Source organism: Petaurus breviceps, unplaced genomic scaffold (assembly GCF_028583685.1).
Source record: "Petaurus breviceps papuanus isolate PSGF00001 unplaced genomic scaffold, PetGlider_PUasm1.0 90804, whole genome shotgun sequence".
Lineage (NCBI taxonomy): Eukaryota > Metazoa > Chordata > Mammalia > Diprotodontia > Petauridae > Petaurus > Petaurus breviceps.
The window spans coordinates 11,544,238-11,561,769 of NW_027187348.1; the positions used below are offsets into that span (position 1 = coordinate 11,544,238).

At 38.8% G+C, this 17,532-nt stretch overlaps 1 protein-coding gene and 1 long non-coding RNA gene across 7 annotated transcripts in view; one reads left to right on the forward strand and one right to left on the reverse strand.

Moving 5' to 3' along the window:
* ANKRD44 (ankyrin repeat domain 44) overlaps nucleotides 1-17,532 on the forward strand; it is a 366,132-nt gene that overhangs the window by 218,666 nt on the left and 129,934 nt on the right. For all 6 annotated transcript variants that reach the window (XM_069070155.1, XM_069070154.1, XM_069070157.1 and 3 more), the window contains exons 5-8: nucleotides 9,338-9,538; nucleotides 10,178-10,265; nucleotides 12,891-13,033; nucleotides 15,172-15,384. In XM_069070155.1, coding sequence (XP_068926256.1) covers nucleotides 9,338-9,538; nucleotides 10,178-10,265; nucleotides 12,891-13,033; nucleotides 15,172-15,384 — 645 coding nt within the window. The remainder of the gene's footprint in view (nucleotides 1-9,337; nucleotides 9,539-10,177; nucleotides 10,266-12,890; nucleotides 13,034-15,171; nucleotides 15,385-17,532) is intronic.
* Nucleotides 590-9,473, reverse strand: LOC138147597 (uncharacterized). Its single transcript, XR_011164859.1, has 2 exons — nucleotides 9,269-9,473; nucleotides 590-1,542 (listed from the first exon to the last, which is right to left on the reverse strand). It is a non-coding gene; the product is annotated as an uncharacterized lncRNA (long non-coding RNA).

Genomic DNA, 17,532 nt, shown 5'->3' on the forward strand with positions numbered 1-17,532 from the left:
TGGGGGTTATGCACACAGTGGTAGGAATGGGAGGATGGTCAAGCAAATCAGACTAATAAAGAACAATCAGACATCTAGGAAGAGACCCAAGAGAGCAGTGACAGGAAAGCCAGAAAAAGAGACTCTTTCAAAGGAGAGTGTTAAAAGTTGCAGAGAGCTCATAGAATGAGGTCTGCATAAAGTTCATTGGATTCATCATCTGAGATTGTTAGTAATCTTGGAGGCAGCAGTTTCAATTGATTGCAAGGGTCTGAGAAATATTGGAGATGAGCAAATATAAGTGTGAGTGTAGGCTCCTTCTAGGAGTTTGAATGTGAATAGGAAAAGATAGAGTAAGATGAAGATGTTTTTCCGTGATTAGGGAGACCTGGATATGTTTGTAGGAGTCATGTATGGAACTGGAAGATAAGGAAAGTTTAAAAGTGAGACCGAGGCAATGATAAAGGAGACAAGTGTCTGGAAAAGACATGTGTGTTGGCCTTCATAAGAAGAGGCACCTAGTCTTCAGAGAATGGACTAGAAGAAGGGGAACAGAATGGAGGGTGGTGAAGAGGACGTTTGAGGTATGGAATAATGTAAGAAAAGTTAGTTGGGATGAATGGCTTCTATTTTTTCAGTAAAACAAATGAATAATGCATTTTTTAAGTGCTTAGCACGGGGAATACAGATAAAAAAGGATACATTCAAGGAGCTCCCATTCTAATGAGGGAGACAACATTTACAGAAGGATTCAGTTACAAGTTAGATGGAAAAGTGCCCTGGTTCGTAGGACACAGGGGCAAAACAAATGATAATGCTTCTTTTTAAATGTCATTTCCACTAATAGAATTATGTCAGTTTTTGATGTTGACAATGTTTGATATTTCCTTTCTGTGTCTTCAGTAGCTGTGGCTGAAGCACCAGTAGAATCATTTCCCAGGCTGCATCTTTGTTGCTTCCCAGGATTGTCGACGGAGGTCACTGTCCTGGAACCAATGCTAATCCTAAGACTCTTGGGTTCAAAATCCTGGACTGTCCCCATCAGAGCTCAAGGGGAGATGCTGGTCAAGGTGGTGGTAGTGGTTTGATTTGCCTGGCACATATTGTCTTCTGTCTCTTCTTCAGGACGCCTTGAAATTCCAGCTAGGCTGGCTTACCTGCCCTTTGTGTGCCAGGTGGTTGACAGTGTGGGGGCATCTGGGCCCCTTCTCCACGGGAGCTGCTTCCCCAGATAATGGTCGCGAGGGCTGGACTGGAAGCAGGACTAGTGATCTAGAGGGTCCTGCCTCTCACAGAGGTCCTGTGCCCATCTACCCATTTCTGGTAGTTGGTCATCAGCTATTACTTGTCGTAATGAAGTAGGTGGGCATCCTCTTCACAATGATTTCTCCCCTCGGGCTATGGGGGCTAGTCTGGAAGCAGGTCTGTTATTGCAGAGCACTGCTATTCCCAAAAGTCTTAGGCTCCGGGTCCTTGGCTGTCTCCATCCGGGGACGTGATGGGGTTGGTTTCTTTGACACATTCTGCTTCCTGTCTCTCCCTCAGGCTGCCCCACTGCTTCAGCTAGAATAAAGTGGTACAGAGAGGAGAAAGTGATGAAATAGTTATTGTGGAGAGATTAATAGAGTATCAGTTAAGAAAGAATAAAAAGATTATTGTGTAGCAGTGAGGGCCTGCAGAGATCAGACAGCATGAATTTGTAGTGAACCCAGACAATTTAGATTAGATAAGAAAGACATTGGGAGTGAATAAACTATTAAAAAGCTATTAGACTAGTCTAGGTGAAAAAAAGATATGGCCCCAAATGAGGCTGGTTGCAGTGAGAAATGGGAAGAGGGGACAAATGCAAATGACAGGCTAGATTTAGAGCTGGGGTGTACCTCTGAGGCCATGTAGTCCAACCCCCTCATTCTAAGGGATACCCAAGGTCCTATAGGTAGCAAGTAGCAGTTGGAATTTGAACCTAAGTCTTTTGAGTCTAAATGCAGAATTCTTTTCACCATACTGGGTTATTCTTCATCTTTAGTAATGATTGATCATCTCACAGCCTTTCTGATTAAGCATTTTTAGAGCTTCTAGAATTGTGCTTTTGACCTCTTTTGCTTAGTACGATTTCAATAATACCAATAAAAAGGGTCCTTTAGCTTCAGAGTCCATCTGATTTTCAGGGATAGCTGGGAGGGGACCAGAAGGGTTAGTTCAGGGTTTTCTTTTTAAGGAACACGAGAAATCCCTTGATTTTCTATATTATATAGAAAAGCAAATGTAATAGTCTGTTTTTTCCTTTCTAATATTCAATCTTGTGATGTGCAGAGGAAAGTATATTAGCTACCTTTGAACAGGTCATACAGCTGTTGGGAGATGGGGGAGAAGGGAGGGGTCTATGCACAGATCTGGGTTTTGTTCCTGACCTTTTCACTACGCAGTTTCACTAAGCTTTCAAAAAGCAGACTTCTTCACTTTTAACTTTGCATGTGTAGGAGTTGTTATGCTAATTAAGGATATCAGTCCAGGACTTTCTTCCAAAACTGACTTCTTTGTTGTTTTTATTAAACACGGATAGACTAAAGATACATAAGATTGGTTAACAACAGCCACCCGACTCTGGAGGAGCCCTGGCTTCCAAGCAAGGCATTGAAATGATATTCCATTGGCTATCGGACAGAGATGGAATCATTCCGGTGACCTAGGCTGTGTCTGCCATTCCTGGAGGCAGCTTGTAAATATTTGGCTCTCTTATCCATTCACACAGTGTCAGGGGTCCTAGAGGAGCCTCCTGACTGCCAGCAGCGCCCTCTACAGGTCTGCAAAAGGAACTCCCTGCCTCAGGAATAAATTCAGAAAGTAATGAAATGTGAACAAAATCTGACTTTGCAAATAATCACAGTCAGATGTAAGTCATCCAGAAATCATGTCTTCTTACTAAAGTCTGCCGTGGCAGGTTGGCATCTTCCTAATGGGAGTTTAATTCCCTGTGGCTTTTTATCACATTTGTCTCTGTGTTCATATCCCACCTCTGATTTTTACTGGTTATGTGACCATGGACAGGTCATTTACTCTGAGTTTCCTCACCCAAAAACTGGGAATCATGGTACTGTAGTACTTACCTCAGAGTTTCTGTGCAGTCTAAATGAGCTAATGTATGGAAAGCACTTAGCAAACTTTAAAATCATATATATATATATATAATGCCTATCTATGTATATACACATATATGTAATACATATACACACATATAATACACATATATATACACATGTGTGTATGAGTTATTCTTTCCTGTTTATTTCATTCACTATGATATTCCTAAAGGACAGATCTGACTATGTTAATGTTCTTCTCCAGGGAGTCCCTATTGCTTCTAGAATAAAATGCTAGATCTTTTGTTTGGCAAGTATCTCATATGAATGGACAAAGAAATTTTCCCACTATGTAGAAAATATGACATTTAAGATTATGATTCTCTTAGTAGATCTACATTAAGTGTTTACCTAAGCCATTGGGTAGCTAAGGTAGCTAGGATAGCTAGCTAGGTGGCACAGTGGATACAGTGCCAGCCTAGAGTCAGGAAGACCTGAGTTCAAATGTGATCTCAGACACTTACTAGCTGTGTGACCCTAAGCAAATCATTTAACCTTGTTTGCCTCAGTTTCCTCCTCTATAAAATGAGCTAGAGAAGGACATGGCAAATCATTCTAGTATCTCTGCCAAGAAAACCCCAAATTGGGTCATGAAGAGTCAGACATGACTGAAAAACTGAAAAGGAAATGTCATCATAACAAGTACTTAGAAACAACAACCAAAAAAAAACCTTTGAAGTTTAACATATGGAGATGCATGTATATAGCATATAGCACGTAAAACTAAGATTCAACAAATCCTTGGAATTGTCGACTTTGCTTTTCAAACCCTGGCCTCTTGAATGTTTCCATTAGAATTCTGGACATGTTCCAAAGTCCTCAGCAAGCCCCTTTGGTGCTCACAGCTCTTACTGTAATTGGCCTATGTAAAGAAAAATGCCGAGCCTAAATATGATGATGGGTGATTTTAAAGGAACAATCTTGTTAATTGGACAAATAAGATGGGCACCAATTTACATAATTCCAGTAGAATGCAGGATAAAAGAATTAATAATTAGAGCAATGGAATAAATGCACATGGGGATTTGGGTGCTGCCACAGGCATTGTCAACTTTAAAAGTTCGCTTAATAGACATAGTTTATGATATACAGGGTTTACAGTTGGATTAGAGTATAACATTAATTCCATCAATTTTTCTTGAATGCTGACTTTGTATAAAGCCCTGGTAGGGAGGGGCAGGGAACAAGATGCTTTAATGAACAAAACAGGCTCTCTGCCCCTACGGAGTTTTCAATTTGTAAAATATGCCACTGTTTATGCCTGTGGGTGACATGTGTCAAAAACAACAATTATTTTTCAGTCGTTTTTGAACACCAAAGTGTTAGCAAGTGCATAGGTACTATGTTTTTCATGCATGAACTTGAAAAAAATATACTTTTATTATACTTTCCAGGGTTAGACTTCAAACTGGGTCTTCTTTTGATATTTCTTGGTACAAGGGAAGGGAGCACTAAACCTGTAGTCTGGAAGACCTGAGTTCAGATTTGGCCTCAGATGCTTAACTAGCTTTGTGACCCTGGGCAAGATACTTAACCTTTGTTTGGGAATAATAATAACATCTATGTCCTTGAATTGTGGTGAAGATCAAATAGGATAGCATTTTTTTTTTGTATAGTGCTTAGCTTGGTGCCTGGAAAGTAGTAGGAGCTATGTAAATGCTTATTTCCCCTCTCCCTTTCCCCTGTGGGAAACCTTGGTACATAGATAAGAAAATGCAAATATATGCAAAATAACGTACTACCTGTGCAGCCTTGAGCTAGGATCTAAGACTTTCTGGACCTTAGTTTCTCCTCATTTATAAAATGAACAGGTAATCTAGTAACAATAATATCGAGCTAAACTTTTTGGTGGTGCAGTGGATAGAGCACTGGGACTACAGTCAGGAAGATTCATCTTACTGAGTTCAAATCTGGCCTGAGACCCTTACGAGCTGTGTGACCCTGGTCAAGTCTCCTAACCCTGTTTGCCTCAGTTTCCTCATTTGTAAAATGATTTGGAGAGGAAAATGGCAAACCTCTCCAGCATCTCTTCCAAGAAAAGTCCAAATGGGGTCACAAAGAGTCAGATATGACTGAACAACAACAAAACCTTTTTAGAGCATGAGGGTTTTCAAAGCCCATTTCTTATAGGCTTCTTGTTATTTAATTCCTCTAAAACTACAGTCTATGAAATACAGAGTAATTTGGCAGGGTGGAGAAAAAGGAGAAGCAGTAATAATGGGGGAATCTAAGAGATTGTATTTGTTCATTCAAGAAGAAAAAGCAATTGATTTTATAGTTAAACCACCAACTTTAGTAGTAACAAATAGTTCCTATGTATTTCCTGTACTTGATTCCTGGTCCAAGCCTCTATTTTTGTGAATGAACTCAGTGCTTTTTATTACTCTTTTTACAAAACAATGTGGGGTGGAAGAGATATTTTTGTATTTGGGAATTCATAAAGCAGTTGAAACATCTTTTTCTGTCTGAAAAACCAAGATAGAAGGAAGGATTCAGGAATTAAGCTTGTCAAGAATTTTTAAGTGATTGTAAAGAAAGTTTCCTTCACAAGCTTGGTTTTTGCTCAGTTGTATAAAACTTCAGTGTGGTTCAGAAATTGTTTTTAGGCAAACATGGGGTTGTTCATACTACAGATTTATTATTATTTTAAATGGTTATAGAGATTTAAAGTTTTAAAGTGTTTATTTCAAGAAACTTTGCTGCTGCTTCTAATCTCAATCATTTTAGCCCATTTAAGTTGAACAAAATATATTAAACTATGCACAAACTTCTTCACATGGGAAGAATTTCCCGAAAGATTCCTTTCTAGTTAGTAAAGTAAAAACTATGCTCTCATTACATAATCCAAAGTTGGGGGGGGGGAAGGGGAGAGATGATGGAAAGAACATGAAAAAATGACCAGGCCCGGGGCTCACTGATAAAAACAGAGAAATGCTTGTTACTGTTTCCTCCTTCCTAGCTCTCTCCCACCCCCATCCCTCCTTCTGTTTCTCCATATTTCTACTTCAAACTCTGTTCGTGAGAACGTGGGTGGGGGTGTATGTGTGTGTTAACCCTTCTTTGCTTGATTCCAGTGGTATCTACTTCTCCCACTCCTTCCATCTATATATGTTAATCTTTCTATATCATTGCTGGAATAAAAATGGTAGAGTTGGGATTCTGTTTCACCTACCACGTTGCCATATTGGTTAAAAAATAGAAAAATGAAAGGGAAACTCAGTGACCAGTCTCTCACTAGGCTGCAAAAGTTCCAGAAGACTAATGTTACTGCTAAAGTAGATCTTGAACTTGGGAAACTCTGTATGATTCAAATGTGAAGAGGTATTTGGGGTGTCCCAAAAGTCCTAGTGCAGTTATATGTTTTAATTACTTCAGAATTATAAATGCTACAAACTTACCAAGACCATCATTTCAAGGCTTAATTATTTAAATTTTTTAAACTCATTTAATTTTGTGAAACTTTTTTTCTTTTAAATTTATTTATTTTTAGTTTATAACATTCGGTTCCACAAGTTTTTGAGTTCCAAATTTTCTCCTCCTCTCTCACCTACCTCCTCCCCCACCCCCACCCCGCAGTGAATTTTGAATTTAAAAATTGTGTATGCTTTGAAACTTTGTTCTTTGGATAATCTTCAGGCTAGGATGACAAGTGCAGTCTAGTCATTTAGCAGCAGTTAAGAGGTTTTTGTTGTTCGGTTGTTTCAGTTGTACTCTGTGACCCTATTTGGGGTTTTATTGGCAAAGATACTAGAGTGTTTGCCATTTCCTTCTCCAGGTCATTTTACAGATGAGGAACTGAGGCAAGTAGGTTAAATGACTTGCCCAGGGTCATACAACTAATATGTGTCTGAGACCAGATTTGAACTCAGAGAAGTCTTTTTGACTTAATGCCCAGCCCTCTATCTACTGTGCCACCTAGTAGCCCCGTGAAAGGTTTTGCAAAGTTTGAAAATCTACTGGAGCAATATATAGTACAAGAATGTGATTATGTTGAATTTGAATAAGAAACATATCAGTATTTTAAATATTTAAATAATTAACCTTTTTTTTTTTTTTTGCCTTTTGGAGGGCAATTGGGGTTAAGTAACTTGCCCAAGGTTACACGGCTAGCATTTTTGTGTGGGTGTTAAGTGTCTGAGACCAGAACCGAACTCCCGGCCCTCCTGATGCCGGGCGGCTTTACTCACTGCGCTGCCCCAGCCTTTCAGTTTTTTCAAAGTATGCAGCATTTATACTTCTGGAGTCATTAAGTCCTAAAACTGAATTAAGATAACCTGATTTAGAGACCCCATTTACCAGTTCTCTTTCTCATCTGTACTAATGGCTTGTGCTTTCCTCTATACACTTAGTTGTTACTATCTTTTATTTCCTCAGATTGCCTTGTATTTACTTGTGTACATTGTTTATTCCTCCCATTCTTATTCAAGCAGAATGTAAACTTTTGAAGCAGCTAGGTGTTGCAATGGATTGCACACTGGGTCTGGAGCCTGGAAGACCTGAGTTCAAGGTCTCAGACACTTGCTAGCTGTGTGATTTTGGGCACTGAACTTTTCTCTGTTTCAGGTTCCTCAATTGTACCCACTTCTCAGGGTTGTTGTGAGGATTAAATGGGATAATATTTGTAAAGTGCTTAACACAGGGCCTGATACATAGTAAAGACAATAAATACTTCCTTCCTTCTTTCTTTCCTCCTTCCCTCCCTTCCTCCCTTTCTTCCTTCCTTCCTTCCTTCCTTCCTTCCTCCCTTTCTCCCTCCCTCTCTCCCTTCCTTCCTTCCTTCCTTCCTTCCTCCCTCCCTCCCTCCCTCCCTTCCTTCCTCCCTCCCTTTCTCCCTCCCTCTCTCCCTTCCTCCCTTCCTTCCTTCCTTCCTTCTCTCCCTCCCTCCCTCCCTCTCTCCCTTCCTTCCTTCCTTCCTTCCTTCCTTCCTTCCTTCCCTCCTTCCTCCCTTCCTCCCTTCCTTCCTTCCTTCCTTCCTTCCTTCCTTCCTTCCTTCCTTCCTATACATAGCATGGTGAAATAAGTGGCCTTTAAAAATGTAATTCTTTTGATACTGACCACAGATCTATTTAAATGTATCCATTGGCAGAGTGCTAGATTTGAGTTGGCAAGACCAGGTTTAAATCCCACTTCTGCCATTGCCTAACTTTGTGACCATGGACAAATCATATATAACCTGCTATCTTTAGTTTGCTTCATCTGTAAAGTGGGAATAAAAATAATACTTCCATTCTAGGGTTGTTATGAGGCTGAAATAAAGATAATATACATTTATGTGTATATATATATATAATGTATATGTAAATTTTAAATTTCTTTCCCATTCACTATTCCCCTGTCCCCCACTGCTAGTTCCTTCCCAATAAGATTATTTTTCATCTACTTTGTCTGTATCTTGAATGTACATAGTTGTTTGTATCTTGTTTCCCCCATTCATTTGGGGACATGTTTTTCCTTTGTATCAGTGCTTGTTGACTGACTGACTAAATGTCTATACACACAGACACACACACACATAATTTTTTTGCTTTTTGGAGGGGGGAAGGTGGGGCAATTGGGGTTAGGTGACTTGTCCGAGGTCACAGTGCTAGTTTTTTGTGTTGTGTCTGAGGCCGGATTTGAACTCAGGTCCTCCTGACTCCAGGGCCAGTGCTCTATTCACTGTGCCACCTAGGCACCCCTGTCAATATATTATTAAGGAGCAAAAGTTCACCTTTCTTTTCATCTGAGCAACTTATTAAAAATAGATTTCAGTTCTCTTCTATGTAGTCTAGAGCCAGTCAGCTTCAATTCCCACTCAAACTCTTCAGTATAAAACAAACTGGTCTATACTATTTCCCAGATATGTAGTATAATTCTTCCTTTGTTCCTCCTGCTGCTCAGACTGCCTTTCCCTTTTTCCACTTCTCCAAATGGTATCCTTTCTTTGAGATCCAGTTTTGATCCCACCTTCTCCATAAGGTCCTTCTTTTCTGCCTTAGGCATCAAAGATTGTTTCCTTCTCTGAACACTTTTCTATCTGTATCACTCATACAAAATAAGCTATCTTTGATTATGTTTTATCTCAAGACATATACTCCCCATCTCCCCACCTAGATCATAAACTCTTGAGAATAAGGACCAAGTCACACGTCTTTTTGTATCCCCATTACCTGCACCTCTTACAGGCACTTGACAAATGTTGGTCGATGATGATAGTTCAGACCCTGCTTTTCTTCTAGGAAGCCGTGCAAGTGTTGATCAAGCACTCAGCTGATGTCAATGCTCGGGACAAGAACTGGCAGACTCCTCTCCATGTGGCTGCTGCAAATAAGGCTGTTAAGTGTGCAGAAGTCATCATCCCACTGCTAAGCAGTGTCAACGTCTCTGACAGAGGAGGGCGGACAGCCTTACACCATGCGGCTCTTAATGGCCATGTGGAGGTGGGTGGGCAACAAGTCACAAGGAATGTAAACATTCACCCTGTACCTTCTTTTTGCCCATTGCGAAAATATGTGTCATGATTGAGAATGACACAATGGAATAATGTTAGGGAAAGAAATGTCCTAGGTGACCATTTTTATTTTTTTACATTGAAATAATGGTGAATTGAAATAATATGATCTCCTTACAATATTTTTTCTTGAAATGAAAGAAAGTGGGATGGCAGTATATGTTGCCAGGCTCTTTTCATTGCCTACGAAATTTTTAATATACATGCCAGGATCCTTGGTCATATAATCTTTCTGCCTCCTTTGAATCAAAAGCCCCTGTCTTTATTTGGATGCTATCATTGTTGATACTAAACGTCCTTGATAGCAGAAATTCTTAAATTTTTTTGTGTGTGTTGTGAGTCCCTTTAGTAATCTGATGAGCCCTATGGACCCCTTCTCAGAATAATATTTTTAAATGAAAAAAAAAGATTACATAAGATTACAAAGGAAATTAATTTCATTGAACTACAGTTACAGAAATATTTTTAAAATTAAGTTCATGGACCCCAGGCTAAGGAGCCCTGCACAATAGGAAGACAGTCTGTCACAAAGGGTATGTTTTATTTTATTTTTGCTTGGCTTTTTCAGATGGTCAATTTGCTCTTGGCTAAAGGAGCAAACATCAATGCATTTGACAAGAAGGACAGGCGAGCTCTTCACTGGGCAGCTTATATGGGTAAGGACTGTTAGAATAAAAGGGAAGTGCTTATCAAATTAAACTGGTTATATTCACCTGCAGGGAAACTTGTTCAGACCCTGGCCAAGTGTTTACCTATTCTAGCTCTGGTTTCCAATCCAGTTCAGCTTCTGTCCAAAGATCTAAGAGTGTCACATGACTAGTATTAATGCTACCTTTTGGGTGGGTGCAGTGGCGCTCTGGTGATTGGCTTCCACTAAAGAGAAAGGAGGAATCTAAGGAATATGCTAATTCAAAATTGCATGGCCTCATTTGGAAGCTTATGTAAAATGTATGTGCTACACCAGGAAACAGAAGTGAAATGAGGAAGGAAGGAAGGAAGGAAGGAAGGAAGGAAGGAAGGAAGGAAGGAAGGAAGGAAGGAAGAAAGGAAGGAAGGAAGGAAGGAAGGAAGGAAGGAAGGAAGGAAGGAAGGAAGGAAGGAAGGAAGGAAGGAAGGAAAAGAGGAAGGAAGGAAAGAAGGAAAAATAATACATGGACTGGCCTGCAAAAACAAGGGTTTAAACTCTAGATGGACAATATTTTGATTTCCCTTACTTATTTTGACTTTTTACTTGAGAGGCAATATATTATAATAGAAGAATCCCTGGACTTGAAGTCAGGTGAGACTTAGGTTCAAATTCTGACATTGAGACTACTGAGACTCAATTCCCTGGGCTATAAAATGAAAGATAAATAATACTTCATCTACTATCACAGCCTTATTCTAAGGACAGCATTTTTTAAACCTTAAAGTGCTTTTAAAATATAAGCTAGTATTATGTGTTATTGACTACATATGTCAAGAACTGATTTTAATTGAGTGAGCGTGTAATTAAGAAGCATTGTATTATCATGTCCTCTATTCGAGGTGAAATTATTGTATGCAGTTCCTAATTCTGTCTGCTCAGAGGAAGAAATTTCACTCTTTGGTACTGAGGGGAAGGGGTGGTTTTCTCTCCCACTCCCCCCTTTTTAACCTTTTGTGTTTTTGGCAAAAATAACTAGGTGGAAAATTTCTTCAGTGTAAACCTGAAGGAGATAGGTAGACTACTATACAATTCCAATTTACAAGCAAGTCAAGACATCACCCTCATGATGCCATTGGTCCTCTTCAAGAATTAAGGCTCAACAACAACAGCAATAACAAGCAGTGTTAGATTTGGATGTCTTGGTTTGACCAAGTACCTCTAGTTAAAATTTTAGAATGAATAATCTTTGCAATCATGAATGCTAGTCATTTATTTTCACTCTCAAATAAGCAGTATTTCTTTTGACTAGTAACAAGATTTCTGGTATTTACCAAGATGAGATATGAGCCTGTCTAATGCTTAGAAAATGGAAAGAAAGATGAATAATTTTCAAGAGTATTTAGTCAAATCGAAATGAGACTTATCTAGAAATCTGACTTTAATCCAATTTGGTTGCTAGATAAGTAATGTGGGAATAATAACATAAAATCACTGTATCACCATTCTTGAACTTGAAAAATTCCAAAAAGTTTGCCTTTAGAAATCCTAAGAAAAAATGAAGATGACATGAGACAAAATTTCAGGTAACTAGACTTTTTTTGTATTCTACTATTAGTAGAAAGAGACAGATTATAAGAAAATAAACCAAAATCAAAGATAATTTTAAATAATTATTATCTTAAGCAAATATCTAAATCATATCCTGACATTGGTTTTTACTCAGCCTCATTTCCCAAATCATGTTGATAAGGAATAATATTAATGTTATACAAAAAGGATGTGCAGTTTTATGAACATAGGGAACTCCTGATGTAACAAGGCAGGTCCTGCTGCCAGATTGTAACCCATCTATGGTAGATTATATAAATCCTAGCAAAGTGATTGAGGCACCTAGAGGTTAAAAGTGACTCCCTATTCTTAGGCTACATGGCCAATAAGTGTCAGAGGATGCATATGAATCCAGTTCTTTCTTCTTGACTCCAAACCTAGAACCCTATCCACAAGACTACCTCTATTTTTATAGTAAAAGTATTGTATAACAATCATTGATGTTCAGTATGATGATGCTAAGACACTGAAAGGTCTTTGTCTATCAAAGAAATGCATTTAATACAGAGTGCCAGGTACATAGTAGGAGCTTGAGAAATGTTTGTTGATTGAGTGATTTATTGAAAATTAAATTCACTTTGCTGCCCATTAAGGCATGAAAATGGATAAATATAATTAGTATTTAAAAAAAACTATTTTGTTTCTGCACAGCATATTGGGGTAGGGATAGGGGCTAGATCTGTGATTTCATTGATACAGGGAACGCTATTTACCTGTTCATGTCAGTCCCTTCTCTACAATTCATAGAGTCGCAGCGAGCACTGAGACGGTAAGTGACTTTCTTCTATGAAGCAGAAAGAAGTTCAAAGGGAAACAGAGAAGCAGGACAATTTTGAAAGTAACACATTGCATTTTTTAATATACTTTAAAAAACTCAAGCTGTTCATAAAGATTTGCATTTTCACATATTCCTTTTTTTCTGTTCTATTTTGTATACATGGGGTGGTTTGGGGTTTGGTTTTGCTGTTTGTAACATTCAAGATTCTAAATTCAGAAACCTAAATAATCATGATAATAATGTTTTCTGTGGCTTATCTTTTTAAAGGCCACCTGGAAGTGGTGGCACTGCTTATTAACCATGGTGCTGAAGTCACATGCAAGGACAAAAAAGGTTACACCCCACTGCATGCTGCAGCTTCCAATGGACAAGTCAATGTGGTTAAACACCTCCTCAATCTAGGGGTGGAGGTAAGCACTGAACCATCTCCCGATGACTCACAAATGGATGACTATGTTTATGTTTCGTTATTTTTGTTGTTGTTATAGCAATTACACAGAATATTTGCATTTTCAGGGATCAACATCTCATAGTCTTGCTTTCATTCTTCCTCAATTATGTAGAAGGACAAAAGATGGCCCTGCCAAGTAGTGAAGAATAAAAAAGATGCTGACCTTTGCTATTCTGGGAGATGCAGATCTGTGAAAACAGAAATCACACGCAGGGATGATAGGAATTAGCCTGAGGGTTCTAGTACTAGACATTTGGTGCTAAAAGGGTCATCAGAGGTTTCTCAATCCAACTCTTTCAGGTGAGGAGGAAGAAGAGGCCAGAAAATGGAAATGATTTATCCTAGGTCACATAAGGAAGTAAGGGGCAGAACTGAAATTTGAACTTAGATCTTCCGAATACAAGTCCAGCCTCCTTTAATAATGAATATAAGACTACAGGAATGGTTCTTGATCCATAATACCATGCACTTGTGGACCTGTGAAATATGGTCCTGTGTTTAAGAGTTATATTTATCGTTTAGGCTTGCAGTGATTCTACACTGACTTGGGTGCCTGGAAAGAGTTATTGTTTAATTCATAATAGCTTGAATAAAATTACTGGACCCTTTCTCTTCTGACCTTTTAAATCTGGTGTATAAGCTTGGGAGAACTATAGAGGTTTGGGGATCACAGGATTTAAGGCTAAAAGGGACTTGAGAGATTATCTAATCCAACTCTCTCCTTATACAGAAAAGGAAATTGAAACACAGAGATTAAGTGACAAGTAGTACAAGGCAAGATCAGGATTTGAACCCAGAGCCTCTGCTTTCAAATCAAGTGCCCTTTCCCACTATGACACGTTATCTCTTTTGCTAGAGAGAGAATAGTGAGACCAGAGCCAGTCAGAATGCTTATACTTATATTGTCTCCCACCCCTCTGCCTCATTAGCTCAGGAGAAGAAACAGGAGATCAGTGTTATGTAATCAGGTCTCTCTTAACTTCCCCATTTCAGACTAAGTTTGTGGGCTACATCTCTGCCCTCTGCGCCTAGATGACAACTTGCTGTAAAATGACTCAGAGTAATAGGTCTTGACACCACTTCCTTGAAGTCTTAGCTACCTTCCTATTGTCTTCCTTCTGTTCACTAAACACATTTCTTTATCCTTACTTCAACTCCAACCTTATTTTTACTATCAACTTTCTCTAGCTTTTTTCTACTATATCACCACCCACTCTTTTTAATATGTAACTTTGACTTTAAACTTTCATTGCCATACAAAAAAAAATCCCCTCAAATAGAAGGTGTAGTAAAAAGTATTCCAGACTTGTGGTTCAAATTCCATCTCTTTCTGATTTTGGTCAAGTCCTTTAACATCTTTGGACCTCAGTTTCTTGAACTGTAAAATAAAAAGAGTTAGATTAGATAATCTTCCAGCTCTCAACCTTCTAATCCTATTAACTGGAAAGCAAGTAACTAATGTGAATTTATACATATTCTTGAAATAATTACTAAAACTTTTATAATAAGGACACCTTTATATAGTGCCTTGAGATTTGTAAAGTTTTTTTATTGTAAATAACTCTGTGGGGTAGGTGCCATTTACACTATCCCCATTTCCAAATGAGGAAATAGGTTCAGAGAGGTTAAGGTATTTACCCATGGTCACTCAGAGCTGCAAAGTGTGAAAGCCAGTCTGGAAGTATCTGGACATCAAGCCTAGTGCAGTTTCTACCATGTTATCGCCTATTCCTGAAAAATGTCCATCTCGTATTGCAGAAACTGTTAGTGCTACATATTCATACATGGTAATGAGGTAAATAATGTCTATGAAAAATGACCCCTTCCCATATGTTGGCAAGCTCCTTTTTTATCTCATTTGCTTTATTTTGATCTTTAATTTTACATTGTAAGCATTTCCAGGGTAGGGGCCATATCTTTTCATCATACATTTTGTACCATCCCCACTACAGTGTCAGGTGCCGAGTAGGTACTGAATAATACACGTTGATTAATTGCAGTCACCTTCCTGTTGCTACCGATATCCCGTTATTCATTATGAAAGGGAGTAAATTGGCCTCAGTAATTGTAATTGCCTCCTGTTGGTCTCATTTGCAGATTGATGAAATCAATGTCTATGGAAATACAGCACTTCACATCGCCTGTTATAATGGACAAGATGCTGTAGTCAATGAGCTCATTGACTATGGTGCCAATGTCAACCAGCCCAATACCAGTGGTTTTACCCCTCTGCACTTTGCTGCTGCTTCTACTCACGGTGCTCTCTGTCTTGAACTGTTAGTGAACAATGGGGCAGATGTGAATGTTCAGGTGAGCTTCACTTCCCAGCAGAAGAGTATTTGGTGATTGCTAACTATTGGTTTTTAGACTTTCCAGATGCTGCCCATCTATTCTGTGACCTTTCCTAAATGCAAAATTGATTACTCTGAACACTATACTACCTAGATTGGGGGATTTTGTGTTGATTTAAATGGTAACTCGGAACTTTAAAGTTTAAAATCTGACATTGCTTGGTACTGTCATGCTGAAGGTAAACTGATCTTGTTTGTGGGGGAGGGGTCTCTGTTGTTTTGGTGTTCTTGTTCATCCTTCTTCATGACAGTGATGTCTTGACTTGCATGTGAATTGGATTTAAGTGAGGCAGAACTTCCTGCCTCACTCTCTCCTCTAGAATGATCAAAGTCCTATGGAAAAACGAAAGTCAAGCCTACTGGTGAATGCCCCAATGCAGTTGGTGACCTTGGCTTTTTTAAACGAAAGTCTTTCCCAGATCTCATTTTGTCTGTGGCCATGAACATTCGATGACTATGGGCTAGGTAAGAATTGAGACAAAAGATGGCCCAATTTACCATCACAAAAATAGCAATCTGATGGGGAAGACCCTCATTCTAAGCCATCAAAATCTAAACAATGAGCCACATAAGGCTGTGTTCCATTCCTATCCAGTGACTATTATCTATGGCCCCTGAGTTTCTGGAGTGTTGAATCAACCTAGAGTATTTCATTAAGGTGAATATTGAACTAATTTGACAAATTAGAGAATTAGAGAGATGCACTGGACTGCTGTTGATCTTCCAAGGGTCTCTGAATTAGACTGGTTGTCCTCAAACACAATGATCCATCAGGGGATTCTCCCCCTCACTGAAGCTAATTCCACATTGGGCTTCAAAACCATAGCATCAGCCCACAGTGCCATCAAGAAGTATTGGCATTGAGTTTTTGTTTTGCCCTCACAGTGCCTAGGTGTGTGTGTGTGTGTGTGTGTGTGTGTGAGTGCACACATGTGTGCGTGTCAGATTGTGATAGCATTCATTTCTTCATACCATTTATTTGTGAATCCTAAACTATGACAAAGATGCTGCATCTAAAATTCATTATTGTGCTGCTTTAGACTGCTTCCTTTATCATCCCATTAAATGTTCCTGAAAGAGTGCTTATTTAATTTAGTCTAGTTTAATAATCCTCTTGATTTCCATATTCTCTTATGAACTGATCATGATTTTAAATATGAGAGCTGTTATCTAAAGTGGGACCAGGATTTGTCTTCATGTGCCATTATCATCATTGATATTATCCTTGAGAGCAGAGATTTTTTTTTTATTCTTTGTTTTTACGCTGTCCAGTGCCAGGCCTATAAGGGGGGAACTTAGTAAATGCTTGTTGATTAATTATTTCTATTTTCCCAGACTTCTGATTTCATTGTTAATGGGAAGCTACTGAGGCATATGCTCAACCAATGGAAATTATAAACTTTTCTAAAACTTACAATCCTATAGAGTTGCTTGAGTCACTAAGACATTGAATGATTTGCTCAGGATCTCATAGTCAGTATGTTTTAGAGGGAGAATTGAGCCCAGGCCTTCTTGACTCTGAGGCCAATCTCTATATTCCTTTTTGCATCATGTATTATTTTAAGTAAACTTAGTTTTGAGCCAGTTTGACTATTTTTTTCATTAGTGTCATTCCACGTCCGTGTTCCTTATCAATAGCTATCAACTTTCAGGCACCCATTTTAGCTCTGATCTGTTGAAATACAGCCAAGAGAGCCCATATGATCTTCAAAAAGATTACGATGTTCTATCAAGCTGCCAAATCCTGCTGGAATTTTCCAGGGTTGTGGACAAGAGAATTATAGGAAATGTAGTTCCTTCTCCATACATACTACTGAGGTACACTGGAAAACATTTAGCATTGGGGCAAGAGACAGACAAACAATTGAAGAAAATTGGATGTAGGAGTTGTGATATGAGACTGGGTCTAGTATGGGCCAAGTAGTTATTTCTGGACTATTTTTTCTGAGTCATTGATCTTGAGTCATTAGTGGATTGTTGTTTTGTCCAAAGCAAGATGTCTGTGTTGAAAGTTATGTTGACTCAGTTGCCCATTGTTCCCATCCCTGCTTATCAAAGAATGTTGTATGAGGCTCTGGTGGAGAGGGAGACACCAAGTCTGTAGTTT